A 12,114-nucleotide genomic window follows, 5' to 3' on the forward strand; every position below is an offset into this window, starting at 1 on the left:
CAATTGTCATACAGTTTGTTCCTTTCTTAAAATTTGTATACTTTTTTTGGCCCTCTGTATATATAGAACACCTCACACTAAGTGAGATGAAAGACTAAGCTGTCTTTAACATGAAGGTAACAGAGATGTTAGCAGCACAGACAAACGCTTATGATTCAATGTTGTAACAACAGGAAGCATATACGTACAATTGAATCATATGTAAACAAGCACTCCCCTCAACCCCCACCAAAAAGATCAAATAGAAGTACTTTAAAATGTCAACAGTGGTGTCTGAAGGTCCTTGAATTACAGGTAATTCCTTTCCTTACTCCTTTGTATTTAACTTTACTTCCCCAAGTTTCTATAATCGACATGTAATGTTTATAATCATAGATAAGGTCAAGTAGTAAATTGTTTACTTTTTAATTTGAAAATTGTGGGGCATATGGACACATGGGTCTACTTAAATGTGAGACCCAGAGCTATCGCATTAATGCACAGCAGGCCCATTTAAACAACACCACATGACACCCATGTCTGTCAGACGTGCTCACACCTGTACAAAGATGGCTAATGCTCAGCTCTAATATCCAAGAATGTGTAATGCAGGGGATTATTCCTGGCTTTTGCATTTTCAAATATGTGGTCTCAAGCATATTAACGCTATTGCTTAAACATGGAAAAGGACTGATTACTTCAGTTTCCCACTAGACCTTCAATTTGGCATAATGTGCCAACAGAAACACATCTATCACACTGTTGCTAACAGTCTACTGCCAAAGGTAGGCAGTGTTGTCTTGTACAAGATCAATTTCTCTTTTTTAGAAACAGGACTGTATGACAACTAGTTATGATGGACAGAAATTGAAACTAACACATTTTTTTGCTGTTATCTAGACGGAATTCATTTTTAGCCCCACATACTCAAGTACCAATCTATTTCTTTCCTCATATTTGAAAAGAAACATTTTGACGAAAGATAAAGATCTGAAAATATAAACATCATATTTGCAAAGTGTATAAAAACCAAGATATGCTACCTTCCTCTACTTTGGGTTGTACTACCTCATAAATAGGCTGAAACTTGTGAGACAAATCAAAATTCTTTGTTTATAAAGTTCAAGAAACTCTCTTCAAGGGCCTTTCCTTGCTCAGGTAAACTAAAACACTAAACAAGTAACAGACCATAACAGTATGGCTATTCTAATTAAAATACCTGAAATGGCTTTTTATTTAAAAGTTTTTATTTAAAACTCAAATGATATCAGATTATAGTAACAATAATATGTTTAATGTAGTTAATATACTTATAACGTATTAACTATAGTTACAATATATTAGCTACATTATAGCTAATATAGTTACAACATACACATTTTATTTTTGAGTGTTAACAGTAAAACAGACCTTTCTTGGTATTATCTATCATCCTAATAATATCAAATATTCAAAAGGAAATAACATAGTTTGAGTTGATTTAAAGAAAACTTTTTATTTAAACAGCAACTTCCTGCCACAAATCTTCTCTCTAAAATGACAACACCAACAATACAAGAATGAGGAACAAACTCTAATTGCTAAAAAATGCTTAGAAAGCACTTGCCCAGTCTGCAGGCACACAGTTTAAACAGCCCGAGGAAATTTTCCCAGTTGGTTAACGGGGACACAGTAACGATGCCATGAGTAGGAACTCACAGGAGGGGAAACACTGTACAACTTGAAATTGCTGCATTACCATCAGTGAGTGTGGGGGCAGAGCCCCAGAAAGTAGTTTCCAGGCTCTCAGCCTCACATAGACAGGTGCTGGCTCAGGTAGTAAATGGCCATCAATGTGATTGCATGGCCATCAGCTGTGGCTAATTGGCCGTCAGCTGTAACCAGTGAGCCATTGGCCACTAATATAACTGCTGCGGCTACGGAGGAGAGGGAGAGAAGAGAGGAAGAACAGGGGCTAGCAAGAAGATGGCGGCTGGGCTGGCAAGTGTGGATGGCGGTTTGCGGACAGTGTGGATCCAGCCTCCAGTGAGAGTATAGTGCCGCCAGAGAGAATATAGTGGTGTGACTCCCCCATCTATGGCTCCGTGGGTGTTCCTTTTTGGCCTCACCATGTCCTGCGTTCTTGTATGGGGAGCGGGACCAGAGACACCGCAGGCCTCCCTGCACGACAAATGGCGCTGCGAGCAGGGTCTCCCGCACGACAGTGAGTCAGCGCAGAGTACTTACAATTGAATTGGACATCCAAAGGATTGTAACTTCAAGATATTTAGTTTGTGGAAAATTTGGCCAAGAGAGAAAAGGCAAGCTATTAAGCCAGCTGCTAATGCCTACTCCTCATCTTCCACAGTAACTCAGAACACAGTCAAGCTAAAAGTCTCAATGGGTCGGATAGTGCCAGCTCCTGATGCTTACTCCCCCCTAAATCCATTCTGATTTTTATGCGATGTATCTCATACTTTTTGTCTCAGTAACAAGAGGATATGGCTGAAGTTAAAGTCCACAAGGAGATTTTAGGAACCCAATGTCATGTGGGGGACCCTGCTCACTCCATCATTTGTCGTGAGAGGCGACCTGTGGGGTCTCTGCTCCCGCTTCCCATATAAGAACGCAGGATATGGTGAGGCCAAAAAGGAACACCCACGGAGCCATAGGTAGGGGAGTCATACCACTATAGTCTCACTGGTGGCACTACAGTCTCACTGGAGGCTGGAGTCGCATGACCTGCAACCTGCTGTCCGCTTCTCTGCCTGCCAACTGACCGACTCAATTCTCAACTCACCAACCAGCGCAGCCGCGGCAGTTATATCAGTGGCTAATTGGCTAACTGGTTACAGCTGATGGTCAATTAGCCACAGCTGACGGCCATCTACTACCCGAGCCAGCACCTTTCCATGTGAGGCCGAGAGCCTGGAAACTGCTCTCTGGGACTCTGTCCCCACACCCAACAAGCACCGAACCTGCTAGCTTTATAAATAAACTGAGATCAGAAACCGAAGTAATGCCGATTTTGCATTTCTTAAATAGCGTCGCTGTTAATTGCCAAAGGAGCACTGACTTAACTTCTCAAGCATGAAATAGGGGAAAAAAGATTTAATCAGCTGAACAGTCAAGAAAATGTACATGATACATCTTACCACTCACTACAAAGCTCTGGAGAGTTTCCACTCATTTATGCTTTTAAGATAACATTTATCAATACCATAAAATGCTCTGAGATAGACATCGTGTGGAACTCAGACATGAGGAAGGAATCTAGAGGCTAGGTAAACCCAGAAGAAATAAAGTGTTTGTGTAGATACAAAACGTAGGAAGGAAGAAAGGGGCAGCTACTAACAGGGCAGATGCAGGGATGAAGCTGAGCCTTGCTTGACAGCTGCACAGAACTTCCACAAGTCAAGGAAATGGAAAGAAAGGACGATCTAGGCTCAGGAAATGCGGGCACCCATGCAGAAATGGCAACGTAAGCAGGGAAAAATAGCATCCCTGGGGATACAGCAAGTAGTGGCTCTGGAAGCATGCACCGGGCCAAAGTAAGTGCTGAGAGGTTTCCTGGGACAGTGACCCCTGTCGCTGGCTGCACAGTAAGTCATCTGGGATGTTTCAAATGCAGGTTCTCCAATCCCACTGAAAACAGGAAATTGTAGTGTTTTAAGCTCCTGCAGTGATTCTCCTTTTCAGTCAGATTTTGGTACAGCATGAAGAACAGCAGGGCAGAGCAGAGAAGAGAAAGGGGGAAATGGCTACAAGAAGGAAGAGAGGTAGAACTGACAGAAAATGGCGACTACCGCAATGTGAAGATAATGGGAAAGAAGAGGCAGAGGTGACTCAGGTCTAAAGAGCAGGAAGGTCAGTGTGCCAGAAGGGAGCACGTAGAGGGGCAAAGGTGTGCAGGGAAAGACGGTAAATCTGGGCGTTCTGAGGTGGCACTCCTCATAAGGTAGGAGATTCGGTTCTAGAAAGTCGGGAAAATTAACTTCACGTTTAAACACACACTATCTGCTGACAGCTCTTCCAGGGTTGCTATGTACCACTACTCTCTCCCTAAGCACACGAGGGGCAAATAACATGTATATAACATGTATGTCAGCAAATATACATTCCGTGTGCTGACATGGTGGAAAGTTCATGAACTTAATTGTCCAACCTTGTTTAAGGTAGAGTGCTACAAACTTAGGAACTCAATATTTATTAAATAATAAAAGTTGAAGATTTTATTTAGTCTTTTTTTTTTAAAGGGAGGAGAAAAACGAAAAACCTCTCTCTACTTCATTTATTTTTTCTTTTAAAGATGTTATAATTTTTACCTTTGCTGCCAAGGCTTTTAAGCTGTCGCGGAATCTCTGCCAGAAGTCCTTGAAGAGCGGGCGGTCAATTTTCTTCAGGCTGCCTTCCGTGCTTGCATCCACGCTGACATACAACTGGGTAACTGGCATGAGCTTCCTTGGTAATTTAAAATTTAAACAACAACAACAACAACACAAGAATGAAAAATAAAATTATGCCAATCTCAGGCTTTTCATGATGTAAAAATGACAGTCTGTAATATACGAGGTGATTAAACATTTCACCAGGTCTAGAGCCCTCTGCTTCTCTGAGAAGACTGAAATAACGATTTTAATGTGACAGAGTGGGATGTCCATTGATTATTTTTAAAAATGACTGGACACCATCCGTAATAAACTGAAAACATTCAATTACTTAATACTGGCCCCTCTTAAGACACTAGGTTTTAGTGGACAAAAAAAAAAGAAGATCTAGCTTTAGGTCTGACCCACCAGCTCAGCACAATTAGAATAAAAGGCTGCAGTCAGAGAGAAAATAAAACATTCTACCGTCATGTACTGGAAAACAATCCTCTCAGATCAAGGTTGCCCCATAAACACTGACTTAAGACTCACACAGCTGAAAGCTGAAACCATTGTGGTCTGTGCAGATGGGTCCTCTCCCACCATCAGTTCGCTGACGGAAGATTTCTTGAGGAACAAGAAACAACCCCCAAAGTGCAAGTCGCCTTTGCAGGGCACAAAGTCGCACTAGGGACTCACCTATGCCTCCGGAGCAGAAATGAGCTCAAGTCAGGCCCATGTACTTAGTCAGTGGGCTAACCCAGCGCCCATGAAGGGCCACACACAGCCCAGGAGAAGACTGGGCCGCAGGCTCTCACGTTCTCTGCCTTCCTAATCAGCGCCCATGAATAATACCACTCATTCTCCACTTCTCTCAAGTTCATGGACTCATTTTATAATGTCATTCTTATCTACTAGATTTCTTGCCACTTTTAAACTCAGACTGTACTTTTTCCAAAGCCTCTGTTCTCCATTCACATTGGTCTCATAATTCATTACCTTCAATAAACTTAGAACTAGAGAAAGGGAAAATGTCCCCTAAATAATCCTCTGACCAAATTATGCCACTATTAATTTTCTGTAAATATTTCACATTTGTATTTACCCTTAGAATGTTATTTATGCAGTTTTTGTTTCAAAGTCTATGCACTTTTAAAAACTGAGAGAATTCACATGCCATAAAAGGCACCATTAAAGTAGTTTATGTGCTTTGTATATCAAGATCAGCTTTATCAATTTTTGTTTGTGAGACCTTGAAGGACAGGAACCGTATTTTTCTTTTCATCCAGCCATACACACACTGAAAGCTACTGTTTAGACGGTATTGTTGAGTTCAGCTGACAGAACTTTTAAGGGCATGTAGGCCAAACAAAGAATTGTAATGATCTGGCTTAGTGACATATGGAAAAATCAGAAGAGTCTAAACCCAAAGTTATTAAAAGTGGAGAAGCTTTGACCAAAGTTACGAAACAAGTGGTTAAAATGCTGGCAGACTCTCACTGCTTTAATCTTTCTCCAGCACTGAGATACAAAGGGAACCCTTAAAACTTCACTGCTGTGTCACTACTGAGCACAGGATATCAGTTACTAAAACTGCAGACCAGCAGCACAGTAATGGCAGCATCCTGTCTTATCACCACTTTGCTGGGTGCCCCTTTAACAACAAAGAAGCTATGCTACCTTAACAGACCTTATGGTTCCCAAAAAATAAAAATAAGAACCAGGCGTCATCAAAATGGTGGCGTGAGGTGAGCCTCTGAAAATCTCCCCTGGAATTTACAACAAATTCAACAACTATAACTCCACAAAGAACTCCCTGCACAGCAGACAGGCAAGACGAAGAGTCTCACTACTGAATTCATTTAAAGGTGGGCAAATCGCACGACAAGTGGAGGGGGGAAGGGACAAGTGTGGAGATGGAGCCGCGGGCGCAGGATGCAGACCTAGCTCAGTGCTCCGAGCTCGCTGCATCCCGGAACTACTGCAGCTGCAAGAGAGGGAAGAAGTCGGACTACAAGGGCTCCACTACGGCCCATAGGGCTGAAGGGACAGCATATAACACGGCTACACCCAATGCTCATGGTACAGACCTCGGAGCAAAGACTAAGGGAAGGGTGAAAACGGTGGTTTAAGCCCTCACTGTCATAGAGAATGAAAGCCTTAGGCACTGAGACTAGCCACGCCCTCTCTACACTCCCAGAGCTCCACCTGCCCACAGCTGCCGAGTGCTAGAAGCGGAATAGTGTCAGATCAAAAGAACAGCATATTTGCAGTTCTGAGAACTGTGGTACGCAGACATAGATTCACAGCCCAAGTAATTTCGGCAAAGGGGAGGGAGCTGTGGAAGCAGGACTGGCTGTGCTGGTGGTCGCTGCCATTGCTATGGCCGACCTCTCACAACTCACCCCGCCCCTCTCCCCACCTATCTGGGCGGATCCCTGCAGGAAAAAACAGAACTGCTGAAACACAGGGGCTCTGATTCTGGTGCAGGAAGAGCTTTGGAACTTCAAAAGCTCTCCATATCCCCACAGGGACACAGTGCCCTATGACCCAAGCGAACTGTTAACAGAAGAGAAGCCCGCCTTCCAGGGAATCCCCGCATTGTGTGAGAAGCTGGAATAGTGCAGAGAAAACATAACACTACAGTGTGAGAGAGAAAAAAAGGTTTCAGTCAGAGAGAAAATAAAACATTCTACCATCACGTACTGGAGAACAAAAGAAAGACCTCTCCCTATCAACCTGTTGCAGAAGCCACTCCTGTAGATGTCTAGGAAGAGAAATAGTAAATCAGTAACTGTCATGAATAACCAAGGAAACAAGATAGCTCAGAAAGAAAGTGAAAAGTCTCCAGAAAATGAACTTAAAGGTATGGCAATATGTGACCTAAATGACAGAGAATTCAAGACTGCAGTTCTGAAAACACTCAACGAGATGCAAGAAAACACAGAAGGGCAGTTTAATGAACTCAGAAACACTATCAAAGAACAACATGAACATTTTACCAAAGAGATTGAAACTTTAAAAAAGAACCAAATAGAATTTCTGGAGATTAAGAACACAATAAATGAAGAATGAAACAGCCAGCTTAGGTAGTAGAGTTGGCCTGATGGAGGAAAGAATCAGTGACATCAAAGACAGAAACATGGAAATGACACGGATGGAAGAAGAAAGAGACCTGAGACTTAAAAGAAATGAAAGAACTCTACAATAACTTTCTGACTCCATCAGAAAGAGCAATATAAGAATAATGGGCATACCAGAAGAAGAAGAAATAGAGAAGGGAAAAGAGAGTATATTCAAACAAATAGTCGATGAGAACTTCCCAAACTTGTGGAAAGAACTGGATCCTCAAATCCAAGAAGCAAATAGAACACCTAGTTACCTCAATCCCAACAGGCCTTTTCCAAGGCACATTGTATTGAAGGTGTCAAAAATCAACAACAAAAAAAGAATCCTCAAGGCAGCCAGGGAAAAGAAGACGGTAACCTACAAAGGAAAGCCCATTAGATTATCATGAGATTTCTCGGCAGAAAAACTACAAGCCAGGAGGGAGTAGAACCAAATATTCAAACTATTGAAAGAGAGAAATTATGAGCCAAGAATAATACACCCAGCAAAGATATCCTTCAGATATGAAGAGGAATAAAGACCTTTCAAGACATAGAGAAGCTGAGGGAATTTTCTAATACACGACCTGCACTACAAGAAATACTAAAGGAGTCTATTCGACCACCATCAACAGGGACAATTTGTGGCAACCAAACCATAAAAAGGGGGAGACTAAAGGTCTGAATGGGAATATGGGAATCGAGAGAGTACGCAAGCTGAAGAAAATGGAATACTCTAAATATCAAACTTTCTTTTACATAAATTTAAGGGTAACCACTTTAAAAAAATCCAGAACTGAAATATATACTGTAATAAAACAAAAAAGAGAAAAATCATAGAATACCACCACACAGAAACAATAGACAACAACAAAAAGGCAAAGAAACAATGGAGACACAGTCTTATCAGAAAACTAAAGATAGAATGATAGGAAATCCTCACATTATCAATAATCACCCTAAATGTAAATGGCTTGAACTCACCAATAAAAAGGCAAAGAGTAGAAGATAGGTTCAATAAACTAAACCCGACCACACGTTTTCTCCAAGAGACACATCTCAGTTACAAGGACAAGCATAGACTCAAAGTGAAACGGTGGAAATTGACACTCCAAGCAAATGGTAACCAGAGAATATCAGGTGTAGCTATACTGATATCAGATGAAACAGACTTCAGGGTGAAAAGGGTAACAAGAGACAAAGATGGACATTTCATAATGGTAAAGGGGACTATACAACAAGAAGACATAACACTCATCAATATTTATGTCCCATAAATATTGGGAGTACCGAAATATACCATGCAACTACTAACAGAACTAAAGGGAGAAATTTACCAAAAAAAAATTATACTAGGGGACCTATATACATCATTGACAGCTATGGATAGATCATCCAAACAGAAAATAAATAATGAAATAGCAGCCCTAAACGACACATTAGATGGAATGGACATAATTGACATTTATAGAGAACTTCATCTGAAAACATCAGACTATACATTTTTTTCTAGTGTACATGGAACATTCTCAAGGATAGAACTTATTTTGGCACATAAAGCTAACCTCAGCAAATCTAAGAAGACTGAAATCATACAAAGCATATTCTCTTATCAAAAGTCTTTGAAATTGGATATCAACTGCAACAAGAAGGTAGGAATAACCACAAATACATGGAGATTAAACAACATACTTTTAAAGAACGACCGGGCCAAAGAAGAAATTAGAGGACAGATCAAAAGATACATAGAAACAAATGAGAATGAAAATACATCCTACCAAAAATTTTGGGAAGCAGCGAAAGCCGTTTTAAGAGGGAAATTTACATCATTACAGGACTATCTCAAGAAACAAGAATAATCCCAAATAAATAACCTCATGTTACACTTTAAAGAACTAGAAAAAGAAGAACAAGTGAAACCCAAGGTCAGCAGAAGAAAGGAAATAATAAAAATCAGAGCAGAACTAAATGAAATAGAGAACAAAAAGACAATAGAAAAAATTAGTGTGACAAAGAGCTGGTTCTTTGAAAAGATTAACAAAATTTACAAATCCCTGGCTAGGCTCACTAAGATAAAAAGAGAGAAGACACTAATAAACAAAGTCAGAAATGAAAAAGGGGAAGTTATCACGATGCCTCAGAAATACAAAGCATCATCCAAGAATATTATGAAGGACTATATCCCACCAAATTCAATAACCTAGAAAAAACGGACAAGTTCTTAGAAACACAGAGCCTTCCTAGGCTGACCATGAAAAACTGAAACTCTAAACAGACCAATCACCAGTAACGAATTGAATCAGTCATCCAAAACCTTCCCAAAAGCAAAAGTCCGGGACCAGATGGCTTCACTAGTGAATTCTACCAAACCTTCAAAGAGGATATAATACCAATCCTGCTCACATTCTTCCAAAACATTGAAGAAGAGACAGTACTCCATAACTCATTTTATGAGGCCAACATTACCCTGATACCAAAACCTGGCAAGGACAACACAAAAAAAGGGAACTACAGACCAATATCTCTGATGAATACAGATGCAAAAATCCTAAACAAAATTCTCGCCAATCGAATGCAACAATGCATTAAAAAGATTATTCATCACGACAAGCAGGGTTCATCCCAGGGGTAAAAGGATGGTTCAACATACGCAAATCCATCAATGTGATACATCACATAACCAAAATAAAGGTCAAAAATCATATGATTATATCAATTGATGCAGAAAAAGCATTTGACAAGATGCAACATCCATTTATGATTAATGTACTTAACAAAATAGGTATAGAAGGAAAACACCTTAACATAATAAAGGCCATATATGACAAAGACTCAGCTAATCTCATAATTAACGGGGAAAAACTGAAGCCATTTGCTGTACGTTCAGGAACACGACTGGGCTGTCCCTTATCATCTCTGCTTTTCAACATAGTGTTAGAAGTCCTCACCAGAGCAATCAGGCAAGAGAAAGAAATAAAAGGCATTCAAGTGGGAATGAAGAAGTCAAATTGTCACTCTTTGCAGATGACAGGATGCTATATATAGAAAACCCTAAACACTCCACCAAAAAGCTATTAGAAACAATCAACGAATACATTAAAGTTGCCAGCTACAAAATCAATGTACAAAAGTCCATTGCATTCCTATATACTAACAATGAAATCTCAGGAAAAAAAGTAAAAAAAACCAATTCCTTTTCCAATTGCAGCAAAAAGAATAAAACACCTAACAATAAACTTAACCAAGGATGTGAAAGACCTATATGCTGAAAACTATAAGACGTTTTTAAAAGAAATTGAAGAAGACACAAAGAAATGGAAAGACATCCCATGCTTATGGGTTGGAAGAATCAACATAGTTAAAATGGCCATATAACCCAAAGCAATATACAGATTTAATGCAATCCCCATCAAAATCCCAATGGCATTTTTTAAAGAAATAGAACAAAAATCATCTGATTTGTTCGGAACCACAAAAGATCCCAAATAACCAAAGCAATCTTAAGAAAAAAGAACAATGCTGGAGGTATCACACTCCCTGAGTTTAACTTGTACTACAGGACAACAATAATCAAAACAGCATGGTATTGGCAGAAAAACAGACACATAGACCAATGGAATAGAATTGAAAACCCAGAAGTAAAACCACATAAATATGGACAGATAATTTTTGACAAAGAAGCAAAAAACATACAGTGGAGAAAAGACAGCCTCTTCAATAAATCGTGCTGGCAGAATTGGAAAGCTACATGCAAAAGAATGAAACTGGACTGCTATCTGTCACCATGTACCAAAATTAATTCAAAATGGATCAAAGACTTAAGCATAAGACCTGAAACAATAAACTGCATAGAAGAAAACATAGGTACTAAACTTATGGACCTTGGGTTCAAAGAGCGTTTTATGAATTTGACTCCAAAGGCAAGGGAAGTAAAAGCTAAAATAAATGAATGGGACTATATCAAACTTAAAAGCTTCTGCACAGCAAAAGAAACCATCGACAAAATAAAGAGGCCACCAACTGAATGCGAGAAGAATTTTGCAAACAGTGCCTCCAACAAGGGGCTAATATCCAAAATATACAAGGAACTCACGCAACTCAACAACAAAAAAACAACCCAATTGAAAAATGGGTAGAGGACCTCAAGAGACATTTCTCCAAAGAGGACATACAAATGGCAAATAGACATATGAAAAAATGCTCAACATCACTACTCATCAGAGAAATGCAAATAAAAACCACAATGAGATGTCACCTCACCCCAGTCAGAATGGCTACCATCAACAAGACAAATAGTAACAAGTGTTGGAGAGGCTGTGGAGAAAAAGGAACCCTCATACACTGTTGGTGGCAATGCAGACTGGTGCAGCCGCTATGGAAGGCAGTGTGCAGGATGGAGGATCTTGTTGCAAAAAATTACAAATACAATTACCCTATGACCCAGCAATCCCTCTCCTGGGTATCTACCCCAAAAATCTGAAAACATTTATACATTAAGACATGTGTGCTCCAATGTTCATTGCAGCTTTGTTTCCGGTGGCCAAGACATGGAAACAACCAAAATGTCCTTCGATAGATGAATGGGTAAAGAAGTTGTGGTATATATACACAATGGAATACTATTCGGCAGTAAGAAAAGATGAAATAGGACCATTTGTGACAACATGGATGGATCTTAAGAT

At 40.0% G+C, this 12,114-nt stretch overlaps 1 protein-coding gene across 4 annotated transcripts in view; it reads right to left on the reverse strand.

The window, feature by feature from the left end:
- Window positions 1–12,114, reverse strand: part of LOC109437491 (S-adenosyl-L-methionine-dependent tRNA 4-demethylwyosine synthase TYW1-like) — a 246,138-nt gene that overhangs the window by 75,529 nt on the left and 158,495 nt on the right. For all 4 annotated transcript variants that reach the window (XM_074328473.2, XM_074328475.2, XM_074328474.2 and 1 more), the window contains exon 13: window positions 4,284–4,419. In XM_074328473.2, the coding sequence (XP_074184574.1) occupies window positions 4,284–4,419 (136 nt within the window). The remainder of the gene's footprint in view (window positions 1–4,283; window positions 4,420–12,114) is intronic.

The sequence above is a fragment of the Rhinolophus sinicus genome, chromosome 3 (assembly GCF_057876585.1).
Source record: "Rhinolophus sinicus isolate RSI-liver-muscle chromosome 3, RSI-T2T, whole genome shotgun sequence".
Classification (NCBI taxonomy): domain Eukaryota; kingdom Metazoa; phylum Chordata; class Mammalia; order Chiroptera; family Rhinolophidae; genus Rhinolophus; species Rhinolophus sinicus.